General features: G+C 35.6%; 3 protein-coding genes across 3 annotated transcripts in view; 2 read left to right on the top strand and 1 right to left on the bottom strand.

Annotated features, from left to right (window-relative positions):
* Positions 1-19,261, top strand: part of Mdy (diacylglycerol O-acyltransferase) — a 133,038-nt gene extending 113,777 nt beyond the window's left edge. Inside the window, exons 9-12 of the mRNA XM_083044286.1 lie at positions 588-632; positions 10,515-10,693; positions 18,011-18,161; positions 18,595-19,261. Of these exons, the coding sequence (XP_082900412.1) occupies positions 588-632; positions 10,515-10,693; positions 18,011-18,161; positions 18,595-18,771 (552 nt within the window). The 3' untranslated portion in view covers positions 18,772-19,261. The remainder of the gene's footprint in view (positions 1-587; positions 633-10,514; positions 10,694-18,010; positions 18,162-18,594) is intronic.
* The window catches only part of LOC145939729 (uncharacterized), a 471,008-nt gene that overhangs the window by 342,045 nt on the left and 102,100 nt on the right, over positions 1-26,863 (bottom strand). The gene's annotated exons all lie outside the window — the stretch shown is intronic.
* The window catches only part of LOC145939687 (uncharacterized), a 49,399-nt gene continuing 45,336 nt past the window's right edge, over positions 22,801-26,863 (top strand). The window contains exon 1 of the mRNA XM_083044180.1: positions 22,801-23,084. The gene's annotated coding sequence lies outside the window, so the exon portion shown is untranslated. The remainder of the gene's footprint in view (positions 23,085-26,863) is intronic.

The following is a 26,863-nucleotide window of genomic DNA, read 5'->3' on the forward strand; positions in this document are numbered from 1 at the left end:
ATAAAAAAATTAAAAAAAAATAGAAGCGATATATCATAGACAACCGCATTTTTTCGACACGCGGATTAAATATTGCGGTTTGCTTTCTGGGATGCGTGACGTTAATCTAATTTCGCATGGACGTTCGCGCGAAAATAAACCTTCAGTTGTATAGCGCGCGTTGTACAGAAACGCGTATAAATATTGCATCCTTTCAAAAGAATTGACGATTCATTGATTCGATTTTAACTGCTACGCGCGGCGTCCAAATTTCCATCGCACAATCACGCGATATTTTTTTCCGAAATTGCGCGACACGCGAAATATAATTCATCGCCCGCGAGAAGCGATCTTACTCTCGCGCCGGGGGTTTCGTATTTACAATTTTAAATCCACTTACGAGAAAGTTACATTTTGTAGTTGGTTTCGTCCCCCTCAACATGTTTCGCTCTTCTTCTCACAACCATCATCCGGGCCTCTAACTTGCATTTGTTTCAGCTTTAAAGCATATCCGCTTCATTCCTACCTCCTCCTCTTTCTCTCTTAACGTTTCCCATGTATTTATCTTCTACATTAATAATCTCGTGCCTCTCTCGTTTGCGTTGCAGAATATGGACGTAGCCAAGGCCTCCGAGCGTCTTCTCAAGTTAGCGGTGAGTATACACATATATCTATGTATTCGCTTGCAAATTTATAAGCATGTACCGGGTGTGTCCGAAATACACCGTAGGTTGATGATTTGTAAAAACTTTTTATCGCGAAGAAAAACGAATATCCTATAGGGTGATCAATTCTTGATCAACCAATTTTGGGATATCGATCTTAAAAAATCGGAACGCAATAGAAAAAATCGAGACTTTTTTATTGATATAATTTTAATTTTGAAACATAATGCGATTATAATATTGCAATTTTTAATATAAATAATTATTAATTTAATTTGAGTAGGGTAACCAATTCTCGATCAACTAATTTCGGGATATAGATCTTAAAAAATCGGGACACAATAAAATCGGAACTTTTTTATTGGTATAATTTTAATTTTGAAACATAATGCAATTATAATATTGTAGTTTTTTATTGCATATTTTTTAATATAAATAGTTATTAATTTAATCTGAGTAGGGTGACTAATTCTTGATCAACCAATTTCGGGATATCGATCTTAAAAATTCGGGACACCATAAAATCGGAACCTTTTTATTGATATAATTTTAATTTTGGAACATAATGCGATTATAATATTGCAATTTTTAATATAAATAATTATTAATTTAATTTGAGTAGGGTGACCAATTCTCGATCAACTAATTTCGGGATATAGATCTTAAAAAATCGGGACACAATAAAATCGGAACTTTTTTATTGGTATAATTTTAATTTTGAAACATAATGCAATTATAATATTGTAGTTTTTTATTGCATATTTTTTAATATAAATAGTTATTAATTTAATCTGAGTAGGGTGACTAATTCTTGATCAACCAATTTCGGGATATCGATCTTAAAAATTCGGGACACAATAAAATCGGAACCTTTTTATTGGTATAATTTTAATTTTGGAACATAATGCGATTATAATATTGCAATTTTTAATATAAATAATTATTAATTTAATTTGAGTAGGGTAACCAATTCTCGATCAACTAATTTCGGGATATAGATCTTAAAAAATCGGGACACAATAAAATCGGAATCTTTTTATTGGTATAATTTTAATTTTGGAACATAATGCAATTATAATATTGTAGTTTTTTATTGCATATTTTTAATATAAATAGTCATTAATTTAATCTGAGTAGGGTGACTAATTCTTGATCAACCAATTTCGGGATATCGATCTTAAAAATTCGGGACACAATAAAATCGGAACCTTTTTATTGGTATAATTTTAATTTTGGAACATAATGCGATTATAATATTGCAATTTTTAATATAAATAATTATTAATTTAATTTGAGTAGGGTGACCAATTCTCGATCAACTAATTTCGGGATATAGATCTTAAAAAATCGGGACACAATGAAATCGGAACTTTTTTATTGGTATAATTTTAATTTTGAAACATAATGCAATTATAATATTGTAGTTTTTTATTGCATATTTTTTAATATAAATAGTCATTAAATTAATCTGAGTAGGGTGATTAATTCTTGATTAACCAATTTCGGGATATCGATCTTAAAAATTCGGGACACAATAAAATCGAAACTTTTTTATTGGTATAATTTTAATTTTGAAACAATACGATTATAATAGGTATTGCAGTTTTTTTGCATATTATTTTTTAATACAAATAATTATTAATTTAATATGAGTAGGGTAACTAACTCTTGATCAACCAATTTAGGGATATCGATCTTGAAAAATCGGAATGCAGTAAAAAGAAATAAAATCGGAACTTTTTTATTGGTATAATTTTAATTTTGGAACATAATGCGATTATAATATTGCAGTTTTTCTATTGGATATTATTTTTTAATATAAATAATTATTAATTTAAAATTAAACTGATAAAATTTTTAAAATAAAGTTAATGAACAATCATCAAAGCAATAAAAAATCAACATGAAGTTTTTTCTTATCATACAAAATACAAATAATAAAATTCTAGAGTTAATTTTATACTTGTCAAATTTTAGAATAATCTATTATTGTTTTATATTATTTATTTTAATATTTATTTTTATAATATTTAATGTTATGTGAAAAGTCGAGACAAATCAAAGAACCGGCTAAGGTTCTTTTAGGACGCTTCTAATGAGATTCGAAAATATTAAGCATTTGTCAGTTAACGTATAAGGATTTCTACATAAAATACACAATATTATTAAACATTATTTTAACGCAAAATCTTTCTTCTAACTCGATTCTTTAAGTCGTCACATGGATACCAAGACGACCTATATACTTTATTTGCGAAACTGCGTCGATAGATACTTGCAATTTTTCGCGCTAGAGATTTCCTCTCTTTTTTCCACGGCACACACCTTTTACGAGGAAAGTCTCGAGGCAATATTTGCGAATTCAATCTCTCTCTCCTTCCGCAATAGAGAACGCAGTTTTCGCCTGAACTTTGCCAGGATTCTGCGAGTTCATTCGACAGCCAGAAAACGCCAGGGACAGAGAAAACTCATATCGAACTACGTGTCGTCGATAAATGCCGTGCTTAATACAACGCGTTGTATAAATCCGTCCGTTGCACAACTCTGCGAGTCTGGTATCTGGGCTTTCTTGCACGAATAATCAACCAGAACATAATCCAGAACGTGTAAGACAAAAAATTTTCGGTTGGATACGCATATTATATTTGGGGATCGTTTATGAGGATTAATTTATCGCGATATATAATAATGACACTTGGTATCCTGCGGATCTTTTTACTCGTCAATTTATTCACCGACACTCTTCCTATCATTCCTCGCATTTTTATGCGAAAGAATGAAGCGTAAGAGACGGTTAACTTCAATATTCTCGGTTAGAACTCTTTGCTTTACGATAACTTGGATCTGTTGCATGTCGGAAAATAAACTAAGTTATCCACGGGAACATGAAATAGAAATGTTGTGTTTCTCTTCAAGAAAGAGCAAGTTTGAAAAAGATATATATATATATATATATATATATAAAAGAGGGGGGATTCTGTAAGAGCTCCGGGCGCTCGCGGAAAGTACGCCGGAATCTATGAATTCCTGATTTAAGTTTCGCCGTGCATCGGCCGTATTCCTGTGTGACGCTTCCGGGTAAAATATGCACGCTCGACGATGGAAAAAGGTCGTTTGTCGCCAAGTCCGCAGGGAGATCGATACATACACAACGATATATATCTACCTACGCGCGCCGAAGATGTTGTTTTGATACTTCCGATTCACCTGTTTTCCGTACCGCTAATAAAAACAGATTCGCTCTAGAGAGCGGAATATCAAGGATATAAATCCTACGTCTAAGAAAATATAATTCCCATTTCGAGTAATCGTATATACGCATTTATGGAATTTGCTTACATTTTAAACGATAGCTCTCTGTTGAATTTATAAAGTCAATCTTTTCTCTTTCGTCCCCCAGTCGTCATTTTATAATATCTAAAATATCGCGGAAAGAAATTTCCATCGAGAGACTATCTGAAATTAGCTTGACATTATGGAAGATTAATTCCTCTCGCTGTTCAAACACAATCTGTTTTTCTTTTTATTTTAAACTCCGATATCTGCAGCCGAGAGAATGTACGATTTTGTTTTAGAACATATACCTAGTCGGCGCATCGGGAACATACGTACCTAACGCAAAAAAAAAGAGAGAGAGAGAGAGAAAAAAAGAAGAGGAAGAAAAAAATGAACCGATATGCGCAATGCAAAGGTTCGTTCATGCGAACGCTATAGCGCTTATCGTGTCCTTTTATTCGTGTTCTCCTTGCAGCGCCGACACGCTCTGCTACTCTTCGACGTTTCAGGGCTCCAGGTCCGAGCTATTTCGCGTCCGCGCATCCCCGTTGCTCGTTATTCTCTCGTTAGCTCTCTCGGATGCCTCTCGGATCGGAACTAGCCGGTCGTATAGTGTTTCGAATGCTGGGTAGAGTCCAGTGAACCGAATTCAATTATATGAATTCGTCCCAAAGCGACTGTCCTCGGGAGCGTGTGTAGATAGATAGAGAGAGAGAGAACGCGCGAGACGGACCGGTCGGTAGAGATGTCCGATTATTCGCGATTAAAATGGTAGACCGGCGGTCGTGCATGGCCGAGTTTTGTTATGGAAGTTTCGTATTAATTGAGCCGGCTGTACTGTTAATTATTGATCCGCTCGTCGATTCGTGTTCGCCGACTTTTCCCGTTGAGACACGCGCGGATTCAGGATAACTGCGACGTGAAATAAATATAAGCTTGGAAAATTTCAATGTGCACGCGCGCGTTGATTAAACCAGATATGATGCATTATTTTTTATTATTTTGTCGTAATGCTATACTGCACAGTTGAAAAATTTGTGTTAAATTTAACAAATATCACCTGTCCCAAACGGTCCACAGAAATTTTTGTGTTAATTTAACATAATACGGATATGTTAAATGGTGACACGAATATTGTGTTAATATTTTAACATAAAATAAATGCAAACTTCAAATAAACTTAAAATGAATTTTGTGTAAAATTAACATAGTTTTAATGTAAAAAAAAATTGTTAATTTTACATTTTATCACCCCCACTTATATTATAAAGTAAAATTAACATTTTTTTCCTGTAAATTTTAACAGATAAATCTTGTCACTAATAATATACGGAACATATTTATTGTGTAAAATTAAAAATAGATATACATTGTGTTATTTTTACACTTTTTTTTAGTTGTTTTAATAATTTAACATTTGAGTCCAATTAACATAACAGCAATATGTTAAATTAACACATGAATGTGTTAAATATTTAACACAAAAATTTTAACGGGGACCGTTTTTAACAAGAAAATACAAATTTTCCAACTGTGTGGGTGTTCCAGAGTTACCGGATCACTCGTTAAGATTCTTGGGATTATTTCGAGACGATTTTTCCTCGGCGAAAATGTCGAGGTACCAATTTTCGAATTATAAGCGATAAAGGGTTTATCATAAAATAAGCCTTGTGGAAATAAAATATTAACAAAACTACATTCTTCAGTTAATTTCAAAGTAAAGTAAAGTTTACTTTAATAGAATTTTAGAATTACAAAGGTACATGATAACAAAAATTGGGAACATGCAAGAAATGATGACCTCCTCGACATTTTCGCTGAGGAGAAATCATCTCCAAATAACCTTAGAAATCTCCCTTAAGTGATCTGGGCCATCCTATATAATCTGATTTGTTTGATCCATTTTTATCTAGCTTGGTCTCTATACATGAATATAAAAAATGGATTGACACGATATGAGAGCTTAGATACTAGATATCGAACATGATACTGGGAATAAATTTAGCGCGAAGCGAAATTAAGAGATTCATTTTGGAAAACAGATTTCTCTTCAATCTCGGAACTCTTTTGAAACAGGGTAAAGCGATAAAATCGTGGGGCAATAAAAGCATCGGCGGGAAAAAAAGAAATCCTTTAATAACGCATGAAGGGAGGAAAGGGAGAGGCGGGGCTCATTAGCCCCGAGGCGGAATAAATTTCGCTATGGGAAAAAAGAAGAGATTTTTTTCTCCGCTAAGGCAAAGGTTGCTCATTCGCGAAATGCTAAATTGTTTGTTCTCGCGCGCGTGCGTGGAAAAAATAACTGTTTACCAATTGTCGTCCGACCCAGAGATATCCTCTCTCGATCTTTCGCGCACATCTTTCTTACTTTTCGTTTGTGTACCGCAAATAGCCGCGAGGGACTCCGTGGACCTCTTTCTCGGGGTGACTCCGGTGTGACCGTCGAGGGTTAATTGCGGTTCTTATGTACGAAGTCGGAACCATCCTGGTGGAGGGTATGGCGGCGCCGAAGAAACAGAACGGAACTGCAATGCGGGGACCGGACTTTAATCTCGTCGTAATGGGAAAACGCAATTTTCCCGCAGTCCAACGAGGGTCTTTCCTCTCTCTTTCCCGATCTCGCCTTTTACACCCTTCGCGCTCGCGTCACTGCCTCATTCCGAAATCCCTTTGCCTTTGAAAATCATCCGAGGTGTACAAAACGACGATTATAACGGCACCGTCGTCGTCGCTTTTATCTGTCGATTGGGTGCGCAAAGGCTGCGATGGGTACGATCTAATTTTCGGCGTGTAATTTCCGACGGCGCGGAAGATATTTGCGTTTGCGCGTCAGTAAACACTGAGATAATGGATGTTACATATGTTTAACGTAGGGCGATAGGGACACGTAGTTGCACCAGAGAGGGATCGGTATTAATAATGCTGTTATATATCTTTACATTATATTTTTCGATAGCGAGATATATACATGGAAGAGTCATCGAATATTCATCGATCGATCAATATCTATATCTTCGGTACTGAGATTTTTTGTTCTGCATAGTTTAGGGAAGTTCGATTATTCAACATTTGCATACTTATTCGTGAAATATAGCTTCACTCTCTTTCTACTCGCGGGTCAATATACCTGGGCTCTTTCGACAAAGTTAAAAGATTCAATCCGCTCCGTATTTACATTCTCTATCCCAACCATTATTACCGGGTTATATCTTTCATATATTAATGCACTTCGAGACCTAGTAAGTGTAGTAAGTCTCCGATAGACAGGATACGAAGAAAGGAGTTGGCAGTTGAAGAAGAAGATGAGGAAGGATTACACACACACATACAAGCACACAACTGATGGAGAAGAAAATGGAAAATATCGATTACCAACTTAATGCGATGCACGCGGTTAGGCAAGTCGACTTATATATTTTCGTACCTTTTTTTCGCAACGACTATTAATGATACGGTCGATTTGTATCGATACGCGCACGTGGAAAATCCCCGTGGTGCGCCTTGTAATTCGATATTCTTGCATTATCGATGAAAATCGACTGCCGGATATGGTACATGTAAGCCAAGCACGCATTAATGTTATGCAGCCGGTGATGGGATCAAGCACGAATCGAACGATATTGCTGGTTTCTTGCGCTCGGGATCGATGTTTGAGCTGCGCATCAATATGAATGAACGCTTTCCTGTTCGCGCAATTCGCGCACGTCGTTTTGTAGACTCTTTGCTGATCTCAATATTGGATCTTCTGCATCCCTTCTGTATATCGATGTATAATCTGTATACGACTTGGTGAAAGAAAAAGTCAATTTCTGATTTCAAGTTTCTTTAAGATGGAAAGGAGGCATATTACAGAGACGGTGTATATTTATATGTACATTTGCATTATGAAAGAACTTCGCCCATTTTTATAAGGGTTTCTGGGCCCTTCGAGCGCAGAGATGAGACATACATATACCAAATTGTAGGGCATCATGAAAATTTATAGGTGCTAATGTCCAAAGCACCTGCCGATCAATGTTAGGACGTCGTCAATGTTGGTGTGTAAAGTGTATTCATTTTGTTATCTAGGCTTGCTTACACAATGCTTTCACGCTGCAATAAACTGACGATTTTTTATCTTATAGTTGAACATGACTCCCTGAATTTTTGTTTTTTATATTCATCCTTTCTTAAAGATTTCTCGTGCCTTAGACGTAAAAATGGTGCTCGTACCGTAAACTGTTGTTCCCACATCGTGTTGGTTATTTGGTATCTAGGATATGCCAAATACCTTTCAGAAGATATACAGATATTCTGAGCAATAATGACGTATTTGTTATCTTGGACAGCTCTGATGATGAGTCATCAAACGAATAAATGACATTATTAGGAGATCAGAATTACTTCTGGCGGGGGTTTGAAGATTGAAAAGTATTTTATTTTTAATATTATCATTATCATCTACAAAATTATATATGTTTGATGACTGGGCCCCGGGGGGCCCAAAATGGACGAAGTTCTTTGAATTTTTTTCCAAAAATACATGTACAAAGATTTGAACTACGAATAAAAGTTATCAATACCGAGAGAGATGAAGCTGGCAAAATTCGACAACATATAGACAAGAATCTGAAGAATTGGATCATCTCGAAATCAATATTTTTCCGCCTTCAAAGCTTCTTACTTACTATCGGCGAAATGTCATATATATACATATTCCGTTTGATCGGCCAAGAATTTACATCTCTAGTATAACTCCCTGAAGAGAAAGCGCTTCCTTTTTAGATAGCCTCTGGCCGAGGAGACAGCTTAAAGTTTACCGATTTTCCCTTTGTGGTATCGTCGACGTGTCTCAAACGATTCACTGGCTTCTGGGATCTCCCCCCTCCCCCTATTTCCTTCTCGTCATCTCCTTTTCTCTTCGCAAATTCCAATTCCGTCTCTGTCTTCCCTTTTTCTCCTACAGTAGCATCCCCGAGTAAACGAAATTAAAACGCCGAGGTAAGTTTTCCCAGACTATGCCGGAAGAGGCTGCCAGGAAGCGGCAGGAAGTGCTGAAGGGCCCTCTGTTCTTTTTTCGTGAAAGTGCCGCGGATGCCTTGCGGCGCAAGAGACTTGACCTTTGTGCCTGGCAACATTATTAAGTCTTTTGCCTCGTGTGAGAAAGAGAGAGAGAGAGAGAGAGAGAGAGAGAGAGAGAGAGAGAGAGAGAGAGAGAGAAGGAGTTCTGTGGAAGAGAACACGGATGATACTCGGGCAGTCCCCGAAATGGCATCCGAAACGAAACAACTTCGGAATTCTTCGCTATGAAAGTTGAAATTTTCGCGAAAGTATTCGTCTGTGATGTTAGATCGAGCCCATATTTTTACTTTTTTTCCTCGGTCGCTCTCGTATCCCTTTGACGCGAAAGCATTTATTTCGGTTGTCGTTTCGCCACGAGGCATGTCAACGTTGCGGTATAGAAGGAAATAATCAATCTCAACCTTGAGATAAAAGATAAAAAAGTGACATAATATGGCGATATATATATACTACCTTTTCTTTTTCAATAACATTAAGAGAGGGAGGATTATTAAGAAAATTGATAAAAACTTTTAGAGCTGCGTCATATTATGTATAATAATAATATACATATATAAGTGCGCGATAAATGATCAAAGACTCGGTCTAAGTTACTTACTTCCATTAAGGCATAATTAAAGGAATAGACGATATACTTCTACAAGTTCGTTATATATAGTTGCCTCACTTTCATCCGCAGGTGCGTAAATAATACCGCAATTCATCTTTCTTTCTCTTCTCTGCACGTCGATCATGCTCGATTCAGTTAATTTTTTCCGACATTATCCCCGAGCCATTGCATTTTGTTCAGTCTATTAAAAATATTACATATAATGAGAAAGAGAGAGAGAGAGAGAGAAAACTTTGATCTTCTTCTACTTTTCCGTTAATCGTGACACTTTTACACGCTTCGGCTACATTTTCCGCTTTTACACGTGTTTCTCATTCGCGAATTTTATGAGAAATTTTTATGCAAACTCCTGACAAAATATAAGATAGAATATAAAAAAAATGTAAAACAATATTTTTTAATTTTGAATAAATCTGAAAATTAAAAAAAATCGATAAAAAATATCTTATCTCTTTGTTGATTATTTAAGAGATTTAATACAATTATAAACATTTACATGTTTGGAGTATTTTTTCACGAATGGTGTAGAAATTAAGAAATTATTACTTCTGAAATTATATGAATTTTCCGGTATTTGCACAAGAAAATTTATATCGTGTTCTCGAAATAACATTCTGAATGTATTTGCGGATCATATGGAATGGGGAATCATGGTTCTTAATTAACATTATATTTGAAATTGATATTTTCGTCTTACAACTGGGACTTTATTTTCGAAACGGAACAAATGGGATTTCGAGCTTATAAAATATTGAAGTAATCTTCTTAATCAAGCATAATCCGTTTCTATTCCTGGCACACAATATAACTTTTTGCGCTCGCATTCAGTCAGTTTTTCTTTAATTCGATCATAAATTATGCGATATTGCGCAAGAGAGAGTTTGATTCTTGTATATAAGTCGAAAATCTTTATTGTGTTCCAGATACCGAATCATCTGGTGTGGCTTTGTTTCTTCTATTTGACATTTCACTCCTTTTTGAACCTGATGGGCGAATTGCTGCATTTCGCGGATCGGAAGTTTTACTGCGACTGGTGGAACGCAAACAACATCGATACCTTTTGGCGAACTTGGAACATGCCGGTGCATCGCTGGGCTGTGCGGTGAGTAAAACGATTTTTATTTATAGCAATGTTCGATATTAGTTTTTTATTTTGGCTATTAATTTAATATAATTTTTCGAATTTAATAAACAATATTAATAAATAATATTTATAAGTTTTATTTTAAATATAAAGCGAGAGCAAAATGTTAGAGTTTCTTCAATTTTTCACATTTTGAGTTGTTGAGCGATTACACTAGTTTACAAAAAAAAATATTCTTTTTCATTATTTTAAACCAGCTACGTGTTTTTTTTATAGATTTTGGGATGTTGAAAACGAAGTAAATGCAACGTCAAGTTTCCGAAATAATTGAGGTTTAATATGCAAAAATGGCTCTTTGGCGATATTTGAGATTTTTTTGTGAAAAAGAAACGTTAATTAAACGTTATCTGGAAATTCTGATCAGATATCATGAATGTATTGTTCATTCCTTATAAATGCAATTTTTATTTCGATATCTTACTTTTTAGCCATGTTATGAAGGATTTAAATGCAGAGTTTTGCTGAGATAGAAAATATTCCATTTATGATGATGAAGTCATATAATTATACTCATAGTTCGTACTTTAGGAGTATCGATACACATACACAGTGTAACTTATCGTGATAGATTCCACTAAATGTATATTTATATATAGGGTGTCTTATTTTAATTGCGTACCTTTTTCGAAACAAATGCATTTTTGAAAAAATGTTCCAGACAAAAGTTGTATGATCTAAAGGGGGACAAATAATGGTGAAATAAATTTTAGAAAAAAAGAATTTTTTTCTTCAGGAGCACCTCCATATGAGAAGTTGCCAGTTTTAATCTTTCATAACATGACAAAAAAATGAAATATTGAAATTAAAAAATACATTTTATAGGGGATGAACAATACATTCATGATATTTTATCAAACTTTCCAGATAACGTTAAGCTTCTTTACCAAAAAAATCTCATATCCTAAAAAAACAATTTTTATACATTATTAAACCTCAATTATTTTGGAAATCTGATGTGCTAGTGAAATTTGGTTTGCGGCATCATTTTCAACACCCAAAAATCTATAAGAAATATTTTGTCTGGTTTAAAATAATTTTTGACTGTAAATTAGTGTTATTCTTAAAATTATATAATTGACTGATACAGATAGATACATTTTTGTACCGAGCATTTGTTATCATCTTTATGGGAAACACTGGCGGATCCTGAGGGAGGGGGATTAAAACCTCCCCTTGCAAATTAAAAGAAACAGTTTTGCTAAATTTGTTTAAAAAATATAAATAAAGAAAAACAAACATTAAAGAGCTATCGACGTCAGGATCCGTTAGTGTATATATATAAGTATAAGATACACTGTAAATTATACTCATTACGCATTCAAGGAGTTAAGTGTAGATTAAGTCAGACATAGGACGAAATGATGAGATAATTTCATTGCACGAAAATAATTAGGTGAAATTCTTTATATCTATATAATATATATATATATATAATATATATTATATCTATATAATATATATTATATATAGATACAAAGAATTTCGTCTAATTATTTTCGTACAACAAAATTATGTCATCATTTCGTCCTATGTCTGACTTAATCTAAACTTAATTCCTTGAATGCGTAATGAGTATAATTTACAGTGTATCTTATACATACATATTGTATATATTATATATATTATATATATATATATATATATATATATATAAAGAATTTCGCCTAATTATTTTCGTGCATGAAATTATCTCATCGTTTCATTCTATGTCTGACTTACTCTACACTTAACTCCTTGAATGCGTAATGAGTATAATTTACAGTGTATCTTATACTTTTATATATATATATATATAAAATATATATATATGTAAAATATATATATATATATATAAAAGTATAAGATACACTGTAAATTATACTCATTACGCATTCAAGGAGTTAAGTGTAGATTAAGTCAGACATAGGACGAAATGATGAGATAATTTCGTTGCACGAAAATAATTAGGCGAATTTTTTTATATCTATGTAATATATACAATATGTATGTATAAGATACACTGGAAATTATACTTATTACGCATTCAAGGAGTTAAGTTTAGATTAAGTCAGACATAGGACGAAATGATGAGATAATTTCGTTGCATGAAAATAATTAGGCGAGAAATTCTTGATATCTATATAATATATATATATATATATACACTGTCGGATCCTGGGGGGCGGGGGGGGGGGGGTTAAACCCCCCCTTGCAAATTAAAAGAAACAATTTTGCTGAATTTGTTTAAAAAATATAAATAAAGAAAAACAAACATTAAAGAGCTATCGACGTCGTTGATCCTGGAATAAAAGCTACTCATAAAACCAAAAATATTAAATAAAATAATTTTGCAAAACCCTCCCCATTATCGACGTCAGGATCCGCTAGTGATGGGAAATATTGATTATTGTCGTCTTTAGCGCGATAATGTGATTACATTTTTTAAAAATATTTATAATTAAGCGAAAAGTCTGTGTCTTAACGATAATTTATTTCGAATTATTAAAACTCGTGTTGAGATATCATCGAGTTATAATCGAGGGGGATCCAAAACGCCATTTATTATTATGAATCGAGCAAGACTTAACACAATTGCGAAACTTAACCGCGAAGCAATCAGATTCGCAGGAAGTGCATGCGGTTGGACGTTTCCGATTCACGGAAACTTCTCTTTCTTTCCCCGTCAGATCAGACGGGGATGCCAGATATTCGGGAGAAATGTAATTAAATCTTCTTAAAGCGGGGCATACTTGTTAACGAAGTTTAACCCCGGTTAGATAGAACAGAGGAAGAGTCGATGAAAGGTCCGGCATGTAACGAGACGCGACGGCCTTCATCTCTTTTACCTCCTCCCTCTCTCTCTCTCTCTCTCCCGTCTCTCTCTTTCTCTTGCGCACCCTTGCGCTATTTACCCTCTCGCCATCTCTCTACGCTTCGTAATACTCGGGCCTCTCGCGTACCTTTTGCTCCGGAAGAAGGAAAAACTTTCGACGCTTTACTCAGCGCACTTTACACCTTTGACTCGGCCTGTGTAGGGGTAACATGATTATGTAATAACGCAATACGCGTCTCTCGCTGAGGTTATTTCGCAGCTATGACCGTCATTTCAACGCGAAACACTCCGCCTTAGTAACACCGGTGCACCTTACCAATTACGTAAAAACATCAGGCGAAAGAAGGAAAATGATGTCATGTTGCACTAGCTGTCCAACATTTTTGTACGCAAGGGGAGTCTTAATTTTATTAAATTTTTGAAATTGCAGAATTCCATTTATCTATATAACAAACTCTCTCGATTAAATTTCGTAGAATAAATATAATATTTATTTTATATACAACTATTGATATATTATTATTTGTCCGAATTTTTTATATTATCGAAACTGTAAAAGAAATTCATACAAATGTTTATTATATAATATTTTATATAGGGAGATGTGTGTTATTATATAATACGTTTTTGAGAGACATTTTCTTCTTTTACAAGAATGAGCTCCCGCGTATGAAATCCCTTATATTCCGCCTAAAATGTCTACTTCAACCCATACATCTCGGGCTGTCGTCACCACATTAGATTATACATCCCCCGCTCAATACAATCAGCGAACTTCCGAAAGACTTTTCCAGCGGGCCTTCCATCTTCTATACGGTTACCCATCGCACGTGCACCTAACAACTCGAGCCCATAGTGACGACCTCCTTTCAAGAGCCCGCGCCGGGCTTCTTTGTACTTTGAAAGTAGCCCAAAAGAAAGTTTAAATCCCTGTAAAAGTGGCCGTACGAAGTTCTTATTATGTGACCGAGAGATAAGAGAGGAGCCATCGGAATTGCCACATACAAACTGCGCGGCGTTCACCATGAATGTCGCATAAAGAGCCAATCTACTATATACTCTTCGTGCCAGATAGTAGGTGTTGTAGATATTGTAGACGGTATCTTGATTTTCTTAGACGTTTTATACAGGGTGTCCCAGATTTACCCGATCACCCGTTAATGGTAGATTAATGGGATTATTTGGAAACCATTTTTCCTCAGTGAAAATGTCGAGGTAGATCATCATTTTTTTGCAAGCTCCCAATTTTTGCCATCACGTATCTTTGTAACTAAACCTTAAATTAAATTCAACCTGAAATTAACCGAAGAATGTGGTTTTGTTAATATTTTATTGAGGAAAAATTATCTCCGAATAACCTTAGGAATCTCCCGTTAACAGGTGATCCGGTAAATCTGGGACACCCTGCATATATATATTTTTATTTCGATATACTAGAGTCCTGATATTTAATGCGAATTATACATCGTGACGGAGACGCTTAATTTTGTCGCGCTAAAAAAGAGAGGCGTGACTCGAATTAATCATGACAGTCGTAACGTAACATAGCTAGACGCTGCATAACCAAAACGAGACGGTCTTATAAAATGCGACGCGTATCCTTATAAAACGCGACACGTACTGTGAAAATGACCAGCGGTGTCCTCTTTTTAAATGATATAAAAACGGGAAGGAAAATGAGATTCCCGCAGGAAAAGAGACGCCGCGCGAATTTCCGCGACACGGATTCCAAAGTCTCTCGCGCTCCTCTTTACCTCACGACGCACATCTGCTCTCACTTACGGTCATTTATTCCTCTTGTTTTTTTTTTTCGCGAGATACGCAGCTGCAGTCGCAAGCTGCGACTGGCACGCAGTTTATAGTAGGTATACGGAGAAGGGAAGGCCGAGGTGAAAATGGAAATGCACCTCAGACGGCGTTAGACGCATCGGAGGTGTATATCGTTGTTGACGAGAGAACGCCGAGGCCGACGACGACGACGTCTTTTCAGGTTTGTAATGGGAAAAGCCGATACGTATCGCGACGCGCACTTAAGGCTGTTTATTCCCCCCCGGCACTTATAATACTTCTATAACTGTGGAGATATTCTCGAGCGCCTTGCCTTGGCGAAGGAAGATGTGCTCGCCCCCCTGTTGGAGAAAAAGAAAGGACGCGGAAAAGGCGGAATCTCTCGAGTCCTGGGACCGCAGCGAAACGCGCACGGTCTGAAATCCTCAGAACCGTCGTCGTCCTACCTTTGAATTTTCTTTCCTTCCTTCCGCCTTGTGTCTCCTGGCACTCCTTTTTCCATCCTCAATCCTCTCTCCTCTCCTCCCGTCGTGCTCTCGTCTCCTTTCCGATGCAGCTTCACCGATAACCAAGCGGCTAACGATTCTTTCCCGAGTTGTCTGTTTCTCCTTGTCCCATCATACAAACGAAAACGGTAACGGCAAAGTGTTGCCAATCCGGCGAAACTTTCCTGTGGATATCTCGCTTTAATTTCTCGAAGCGGAATTCGCGCCTTTGTCACCATCGTACTTTTTATCTATCTTATCGGTCTAACAACGTTCCGCCGTGTACTCCACGGCACAACCGCCGTCTAAGAGCGCGGATACTGTAGAAGTGTCTCTGTTCCCCTTTGTGACGCCGATAATGATATTGTCGGCATAATAGGCGAACGTGCTCCAAATGGATTCCATGTTATCATGCTTATCATGCTTAGAATCAGGACCTTTAATCGACTGAATTGGTTGGATCATTTTCTATTTGAGCAAATGTGTGCTAGAATATACTATGTGGCTGATTCTTTTGGAAAAGCAATTACTGGAAAGAAGTAAAATTTTTTTTTCTGTACATTTTACTTTTGTCAGAAATTTGCAGACAAAAATTTTATCTTATCTTTATACAGGATGTTTTTAAATAAGTGCGAAAAATTTTAGGAGATGATTTTTTGTCGAAAATTAAGGAGGATCTTTTATCTCTCCCTGAAGAGTTACACCCTTCTAAAGGAGGAGATAAAAATTAGGTTTTCAATTCTTTTCTCAAATTTTAGACAAGTTAAAAAATGAAATTTGGTGGATATTTTCCATTAATAAAAAGGATATTTATTAATATTTTTTAAATCTTTCCATATCGTTATAAGAATGAAACTTGCAACCTTATTCAATTTTTTATTAAAACTAGAACAACACAAACGCGCGCTACGCGCGCGCTATTCTTCGATTTTATGTTAAAAAAAATAATATTAAAAAAAAATAATATAAAGTTTGTTTAAACTCGATTAATTTTTTTCACAGAAATTAGCTGATTAGAGCGTTAATGTGCTAATTAAATTTTAAAATAATAATATGTTAAAAAATTAAAATAGTAATATGTTGTAAATAATATGTTATAATATCTTATTCTCGATTAATATTTTTTGACAGAAATCAGCTGATAACTGTCAAAAATATTAATCGAGTTTAAAGTATTATATAACCTATTATTTAATACATATTATATTATTTTAATTTTTATAACATTATTTAAAAAATTAATTAGTAAATTAACGCTTTAATCAGCTGACGCTTTAATTATATATGTCATGTAGAGCTTCAATTAATTTTTTTTCAGTAGTAACATAAGACATTAATCAGACGTTTGTGATTGCTCGGTAGATACACTGACAAATTATCCCTGAAAATCCCGGAAATATCCCTGAAGAGTTCCTTCTTTGGAGATTCCTCTAAAGAAAGAGGTGAAAATTAGGTTTTTAATTTTTTTTTCAAATTTTTTGGACAAGTTAAAAAATTTGATAGATATTTTCCACTAGTAAAAAGGATGATTATTAATATTTTTTAAATCTTCCCGCATCGTTATAAGGGGTGAAACTAACAACCTCTATTCAATTTTTTATTAAAACTTTTAACGGACTGGAATGTGATTATTTAAAGATATACGTTAAAAAGCTTGATTCATTTAGAAATTTTTTATTTACTTTTATTTTTTTTCGTAAAATCAATAGTTTAAAGAAAAAAATAGAAATCTAATTTTTACCTCCCCCTTTAAAGTATAACTCCTCAGGGAAGGATATAGGAGTATGTTTCTATGAAAAACCCCCTTTAATTTTCAACAAAAAATCATCTCCTAAAATTTTTTGTACTTCAAGATAAACGAATTAATGGAGCAACTAAACGAGACTAAAATATAAGGTGTTATATGACAAATTTTAATTTATTCAAATGACATATTAAAACGGCAAAAAATACGTAAACGCTTCAACCTTACTCGGTCTTGTTCAGTAATATGTCATTTGAATAAATTAAAACTTGTCAAATGACACCTTATATTCTTGTCTCGTTTAGTTGGCTCATTAATTCCTTTATTTTGCATTGCATTACACGAGCTCATTTGTTTTCTATTTTTTTGCACTTATTTGGAAACACCCTGTATATATTTTATATTCGAGAGATATATTTTATATGAATGACATATTTATATTGCAGACATCTCTATATTCCAATCGTAGAGATGGGCTACAGTAAAACCACGGCGTCGGTGACCGTCTTCTTTATCAGCGCCTTCTTCCATGAATATCTCGTCAGCGTACCCTTAAAAACGTTCAAGATATGGGCGTTTATGGGTATGATGGGACAGGTAAGAGTTCCGCGCGTTTACCTCGACTATGTATTGTTGACTGTGCAAATATTGAGTCTAGCGTCAAGAAATTCTTGTTTATCCTTCAAAAACTGTACGGCTTCCGACAGTTTCAATAATACACATTCTGATTTGAGATCGCTATTAATCTTAGGAACTGGACTAGAATTCACTCGAACTCTTAAATCCTAGATAAAGGAATATATTTAAAGAATACTCTATGTTAAACACGCGTTAAATTATATATAACAACTTCAGTTAATATGCCTTATATGGAGAGATTTCAAGAGGTTTCGCAGATACCGCAACATTATTTGGATCTTTGCATGAAATTAGGGGTTGCGTACTACATCTTGTATGCGCGTACAAGATCCATCCTGTCCGCCCTTAAGTACGGAAATTCCGGTCGTGCAACGCTAATTGTTCATTCTAGATACCACTGTCGGTGTTGAGCAAGATGGTGGAGCGATACTGCGGCGCCAGATGGGGCAACATCGTCGTATGGGCGAGCCTCATCATCGGGCAACCACTTTGTATAATGATGTATTACCACGATTACGTTGTAACTCATTTTGGCGAGACTCTAATCGAGGACTATTCCGTGGTATAAGCGAGGTAAAAGAAAAAGAAAAAAAGAAAAAAAATAATAACGCGAAAGAAGAACTTTTCAAAGAGAAGCTCGCGATCGACCTAGCTCGCGCTTCCTTCTCGAAGTCGTCAATTTCATCAATCACTGTTCCACTTGTATTCTAGGCGCGAAAAAGTTCTTCGAATCATCATCACCCTGATAATTTTTCTTTGAAAATTCAACAACGATGAAATGCCTCATAGGATATACATATAATTGTTCGCGTTGAATGAATGAGCATTTAAACAAAATTGTATAGCTATTCAGGATTGTTTAAAGGTACTATTATACATGCGTTTTATAAGGATGTTAATACATAAATGTATGATGAAGCTGTAAATAATTACCAGTCGGTCCGGTGTCATATGTATAGCGGAATTTATTAATTTTTGTACGGTAACTTCTTAATTGCGCTTCCGCGACGCCGGAGGCGGAATTATTTGTCAAATAAACGAAATATTTTTTTGTATAAGTGTCTTGTGGAAATTTATCCCGCACCTTGGGGATGATCGCAAGGTTACCAGGGTATTATCCTCTCAGCTGGAAACTGGAGAGCTGTCTCATGGATCGTTGAAAAGACAGCTTTTTAAGGGTGCGACCACGCAAGTCCTCTTTCCTCGCCAATGGAGCGGAAATCATATGTTTTGGGTTTATCTTTCTTTGATACACACATTATCCTTGAACAATGAGAAATTATATTCTCGTTAAATTTTGCATTAATATATCAAGTTGGAAAATGTGACAGAAAACTATTTAATTATGTATTTGTTAGCATTTGTTATTTTATAAATCTTTTTTTAAGTCTCCTTACAATTTGTTAATCTTTAAATATTTTAAAGTTTTTTGTCTCTTAGAAAGGAAGATGATTTTTATCCCGATATTGTGTGTGCTGATTTATTTATGCGTAATCTTTTTAAACATTTTATGCAAGACCCGTCACAGTGAGAGAAAACAAAAAGATGTTTAGGTGAGCAGCTGAATAATCTATTGGTTGCTTGGCAGAGGTAGTTAGGGTCGCGTCACGAATGAAGGACTCTCGAAAAAGAAACACTTCTTTGAGTCTCTGACCCTTGAGTTTTTTCCTCTCTGATGAGTTTGGATACTGTGTCTCCCTACGATGGATAAATTAATCATGCTGAAGACTGACGGCAGAAAATACATCTGCGTCAGAATGATAGATACAGGTAAGATTCGTAAAAAGCGTAGATTAGCACAGCGCAGAATTCTACTTTCAAAGTAAGGTGTGTAGTCGCAATTTGCGTTTGCAACAAACCCATTCATTTTACATACTTTCATAGAGCTAAATGTTAATGTATTATTTAAACGGACAATTATGCCATTCTACGTTATTTTTTATATTACATTGCGATACATATCTTTTTCTCCCAGGATATTAAACATATAGGATTTTTATAGGCACTCTACATAGGATATATGCGATATGCGTGTCGACTTCACTCGGGATCGCAATCTCCCAGAACATCAATGTTGTACAGGTATATACTATATATATCTCGTTGTAAAAGAATATATGTAATTTTAATTGCGCGTGTATAACATGTTACTATTCATTTGGCACAGAAACATATTGACGTTTAAAAAAAAAGGATAAAAAATACAATCTGTTTTTAAGAAGAAAAGAAAGGTTTTTCGACAAATTTTATTTTTCATTGAAGGTAACTCAATTTAGCGCAGCGCTAAATAAACTGTCTTTCCATTTGTCTTTATAAGTCTGAATTATTTTAAACTCTTACTACTGCGTACTCTTATTTACATTTGTTATCTGTTGTGCATTTAACTGCGATTAGAAAATCTATTAAAAGAAATGACAATTTCCTCGACAGCCAAATTTGCAACATTAAGGAAAAATTCACAAACCAAGTTTTTTATTACATATTTTTTCGGGTTAATGAAGAAGAGTCACTGAACGTGGGCGCTCAATAAATCTTATCAGATCGTCGATTTGACTTTAGAGTCAATTATATGTATATAGCGGTTACCGCTTAGAAATTAGCACCTGCGGTAAATAACTTTGTTGACATCGAAATTCTGAGATAGGGAGGCACTTTTGTGCGTTTCCCCTCTGGCAGCTGCATTGTTCCGTAAACTGATATGCTAGTCCGCTTGAACGTGCCATAAAAGCAAGAATTACTTCTCTTGATATGTTGGGACTTTTAATTTAATTGCCTACACGCGGGTCTCACTCGCACGCTCTCTTAAATTAGCTTTATATAAAAATGAAGAGAAAATAAGTACTCTCTCTACCCGCGCGAATATCTCGGCAATTTCTCGAGACACGTGGCTGATTTGTGCCGCATCACAATATCGCCGAGAGCGCTTTATGACGAAAGCGTTTGCGAAAGCGAGACGTGGAATTCATAATTTGCAGCACTCCCATTAACATTAATTCGGTTGAGTGTTGAGTATAAATATAACGATAAAAAAAAAAAAAAGAATTTCGTGTCTTCTTATCATTGAGCTTCCCATACTCGCATTAATCCTTCATATATCAATTTGTATATTAGTATGAGAGTGTTTCAAAAAGTAAGAGCAAATTAAATATTTTGAGACATTTTAATACACCAACTTCTTTATTCCATCAGAAAAAAAATATTTTTGGTTCTGCCTTCAACCAGGAATGCACCGCTTCTTTGACCTCGTTATCATTCCTAAATCTACACAAAGCATTCTTCAGGGGTCCTGGTTGTAACTCACAAGTAAAGGTACCCAACTGTCACTCACGGATTTTAATGAAACTTTGCACACTTGTAAAACTATGCAAAATAATAGACACGTATTTTTTTTTATGTGCGGAGAAGCGATTTTAAGGGCAGAAACAACCCCTTGTATATATGGGGTGGTTTTCACGTTATAAATATATTCTTGACAATTTTTTTGAAAACTTTGAGGTATTATGGGGTTTGCGGGGTCGCAGAATTCGAATCTGTCATTATAATTTAAAAATACAAAATGGCTGATTAAATATAACGCCCATACTTTGTGAGTACTTTGTGGCGAAAATCATATTTTTTCTTATTTGTAGTATTATTGGTCGACAATTTTTAAAGGTACATGAAGTGTCTTGTTAAACAAGTTATTTGGAATTAATTTTTATTAAATTTAACAGTGCATACAATAATAGTTTCTTCAATAACAATTAGTATATTGAATTTAATTCATTAATTGTTTCTTTTGTTTTATCCCTACTACTTGTGGTATAGTCTGCCCTTAAAATCGCTTCTCCGCACATAAAAAAAGATACGTGTCTATTATTTTGCATAGTTTTACAAGTGGGCAAAGTTTCATTAAAATCCGTGAGTGACAGTTGGGTACCTTTACTTGTCAGTAACTACCCATTATTTAGCTTTGAGGCTATTACATCTTTTGATCAGAATGTCTTAAACTACAACATATCAAAAATTCCACTGAAAGCCAAAATCCTATGTATTTTGTGCGGGGTCCTTTGCTGTTATTTTTTGAAACACCCTCGTATAATCAAAATTTGCGCAAAAGATTAATCAAAACCAAAGTCTCTCGTGGTCAGATCTTTTGATACACATATATCGCTTCTAACAGTGCGGAAACTAACAACGATAAAGCGGTATGTCGCGAGCGCACAGAATACGACAAAGCGTATTTTTCCGCTTTAATGCAATTGCAAACAAAGGATTGAGTAACCGAAAGAGAGCAATGAAGGGGAGACCATTTCTCCCTCCGTTCTTCTTAGACCCTATAGCTCGCCGCACGAGGACGAGGCGTCCTCGAAGAATGCATCGGTCGGTCTCTCCGAACGAGCGCTCGCGTTATCCTGTATAAAGGTGAACGGGGTTGGGGTTGGGGGTTACGCGTCGCGACGGAGAGGGGTAGCGCAGAGCGAAGCTGGCGGGGGATGGTGGTGCGGCGGACTAGGAAGGTGGAAGGGTGGTCAGGGGGCAGAGGGGGCGGCAGTGCGAGCGCAACACGATGCTATAAGGGCGGGTACGCGGCGGAGTCTCCGCAGTGAGCGTCGCGACGCCTCCGCGGAGGTTATCGCGTGGATCCGCACGACAGGTGATCGCCGGTGAACGCACGAGGCGTCCCGTCTCTCGTCGCGTATTTACGCTGTGCAGTGACGGTAGGAGTTGTTTCGCCTTTATCGAGCCGCAGGCCACCTGGACGGGAAGAAGGGCGGCGCGAGACACCGCGTATCCCGCACCTGGAAGTGCTGCAGCTGCGTTTCGATCCGTCCGGAAGAGGAGCTCTCTCTCTCTCCGGATGACCTAGGACCTGTACCTACTCCGCGCCGGAGCGACCAGGTTGGTTTTTCTCACGAGATTTCGGAAGGGACCGGGGACGTTATGTTCCAATAGAAGTAGAATGTTGTGTCTGCCTCGTGGAAAATGGTATTATGTACGTTATCTCGCGGGAAATTTCTCGTGCGCCAAATAATTGCCGACGTGAATGCGACAAGTGTAATTTACATTCCATTCAATTTAGACGCGGCACCGTAAATGGGAACAGAATGAGATAGGCGGAGCACGCATACAGAGGAAGAGAGAGAGAGATAGAACAAAGCACACACGTTACATAATTATAAAAATAGTTGTCAAAGAAATGCATTTTCTTATTCTTAGAAGAAATGTGAGAAGCCTTTTCCTGTGATTATTTAACGACATTAAAGAGATTCCATCTCGTTTTATTTTAGCTTTAGCCCAGCTTACGACCCCCATCTCTCGATATCCTATTACAGCACACTTTTAGAAGTACTCAAAATACAAAGTTTTTAAAATACTTGTAGTAAAAATGGAGACGCGAGGATTTAATTATTTATCGAGCGAATATTATTAATTATGCCGTAATATATTAATGAATGAGGAGCAGAATGTACAGAAGCCTTATGCGAGTGAATATTCAATAACTCCAATAATGCATAACCGGCAGATAAGGCTATCGAGTTGAACGTTACCCGATGAATAGTGGAGAGATCCGCAGTGGTTCCTGTTTATACCGTGAATATATGCCGTTGGGCGATGATGAATCCGATTCTCCCCGCGATATTTACTCGGTTACGAGGAAACGTGCGTTCTGGTAAATCGAGTCGCGAACGTTTAACGAAAACCGGATATCCGAGCGAGAGTGTCCTCGAAGCGAGCGAACGTATATATACAATGGATCCTTTTTGCGCTTTCGCTCTTAGAGATACGATGTCGTTCCGCGCGTTTCTCTTCCGATTTCAATTACGATGCCTGCGACGCAGCGTCGCCTTGTCGTTGGACGAGGGTGGAAAAAAATTCATTCGTTAATTTAAATGCGCATTGAGCTATCATCCGCGTTGCATCGCGAATTTTATATCCCTTTCACGACGTACATTTGCATCGCTTTTCATACGAGCCTTGCAAATTTTATAAATGCGGAGAATTAATTTAGTTGCTCGGCGCGTTTATAATAACCCGCTTACATAATTTGGGTGAGATGTATCATGTTATATAGAGTATCTTTTAGATGTGCGATATACAAACACATCGATCTCGAATGGATAGGTAGATATTTATTTTTTGCCTCTTTCTCGGCTTTGAAAAAGGTTTTACATAAACTTTAAAAAGCATGTTGTGACGTGAATGTAAAATATAAGTTTAACATAACAATGCCGCTTGGCCTAATTCTTTATCTAGTAACTTTGATTCGATAGCTAATTTACATTGAACTTTAAATTATTTCTAGATTATCTTCAAACTTGTTTTTTATTTTCTCTCTAAATCTATTTTTTTTTTTGTTTTATTCCCCCTTCTTGCTCTCATAAGTTTCTTTATCCAGCTGATTCCTTCTCCTTTTCCTCTAATAATTGATTTATTTTTCTATTGTTCTTTATCTTTACAATACAATTTGTTACTAAATGTTCTAAAGTTTCCTGTGACATATCATAAAATTCGTCATTTCCACGTCTGAATCTCGTAATAATTTTTTGAAAATCTTTCTCATCCTTGCTTTCTTAAGTATTCTGGGATTCCTGTCGTATATAACTCTCTACATCTTATTTCGTATCTGGAATTCTGAATCTTATTATATTGCATCTGTTTTGGATCTTTATACATCTCTTTCAGATAACTTATATACCACCTCGATCCCCTTCCTCTCGTAATCTTTTTACTTCTATCCCAGACATTTCATTCCTGCGAAAATACATTTCTCTATCCGTTTACTATCTATTTCTATTTTCTCTAAAATATTCCTGCAGTATATTATTACTCGATTTTTCTCTAATTGTTTTCCTCAAATTTAATTGTTATTTTACTTGTTCTAAAAATTGTCTTTTGTTTCTTCCCTGATAATGTATCTTGGTGTGTTTAAATCTAATTTTAGCAATCATTTTCTAAATTTATTCTGGCACTGTTTCGTATTTCGTCCATCTTCAAGTCTCTATATATTAAGATATTCTTTATCCAGTGATCAAAACATTCATATTCATTTCTCTTTTAAACTCCGGTAAATTTTCTTAATCCTATACAGTCCTATATCCTTAATATATATATTTGTAATATGTATGTGTATTATTTCTTTGTACCGTATATGAAATGACGTATTTGAAATGCTCGATTTCCTCTATCTCTGTTTTATTCTAGAGCCAGTGTCTTTTTTTTAATTATTTTTTCTATCTTTTCTAAAAATTATTATCTTTGATTTTTTATGATAAGAATTATAATTTTCTTTTCTCCAAAAATCTTAAAAAAACTCTTCAACATTTCCTTCATCTCATTTGCTTCTTTTAAAATTGACATTACCGTCTGTCCACATCAATCTCAATAAGATTCTTATAATTAAACAATCAAAAATTTCACAAATATCTAATTCTAAGATAAAAATTTGTATATTTGTATATTTTATTTTTGTACGAAGTTTCTATCGAATCCTCTATTCGGTCAATACTAATGGAGTTCATATAACGGCTTTGTGTCAATCTCGGGCAGATTTCCAATAGCTATTATTAATTCATATGCTTCCTTCGAGTGCTAACACATGCAATATGTGTAATCCACTATTAATACCGCCAGAGCAAGACTATATTTTCTATCTAAGAAAATTCTCTTGGAGAAGAATTTACAAGAGAGGTCCGCTTAAAAATTAATTACTTAGCGCCTGAGTTTTACTTGCGGCACTAAACGGCGTTGGTTAGTCCGCCTTAATGCGCTTCGTTTATATAAACCCCGTCGAAAATAGTCCAAGATCGATTAGCCCTGCCCCTTCTCGACCCATCGGTTTTTCTCTCTCGCCCGCTTTCTTTTTCGCGTTCCGGGGAAAAACGTTATTCCCGTTCCTCCTTCATTCCGGACGTCCGATAACAATGACTCGACGTTTGTTAAGAGAGCCACGCACAGCAATCTCTCACCAGTAAGAAAAATGATACCCCTCGTCCGAGGACGTTCGCAACCGACGCATGGAAAATTGAAACGATCATCATCGGCCGAATTATCATTATGTATGATTGACGGTGCTTGGCGAGTGCGATGACGCGAAGATTTCCGCGGAAAAAAGGTAGACAAACGAGATGGATGAGAATTGTGCGATTATTTTGTTCAGATAAAATGACTATAAAATATATGTACAATTTTTAATTTTTTTGAACGATGAAAAATTTAATTGAATATGTTGATGTATAATTTCTGAGGATTTTGTACTATTTTTTAATCGTAGATTTTTTCAGTTTCTTAAAAATAAATTTCTTAATCCTAAAAATTGTCAAGATAATATTCTTCGGATACTATTAAAATATCGGATTGCAAAACATCCATATTAAATTGACATGCACATTTATCATAAATTTATTTATTTATTGCGTAATTGTTTGACCTTCGATTAATCTCCATTAAAGAAAGGATATCTCCATATAAACCGGGAATTCGATATCTTTACGTAAGCCTCTTTGCACTGTCCCCCGAGATTATAATTCAATGGGAATTTATCTATATCGGGTCCCTCGGTGAATGCCCTGAAACCATCTACGTCATGACGGGTCAGATTATGCAAAATTTCAATCGATTAACCCGTTCTCCACAGTGTTCCGCGAACATTGTCGCTGCGTGATTCGAGAGAGTTGACT

Source organism: Prenolepis imparis, unplaced genomic scaffold (genome assembly GCF_030444845.1).
Source record: "Prenolepis imparis isolate NDT839.2.m4 unplaced genomic scaffold, iyPreImpa1.0 SCAF_8, whole genome shotgun sequence".
NCBI lineage: Eukaryota > Metazoa > Arthropoda > Insecta > Hymenoptera > Formicidae > Prenolepis > Prenolepis imparis.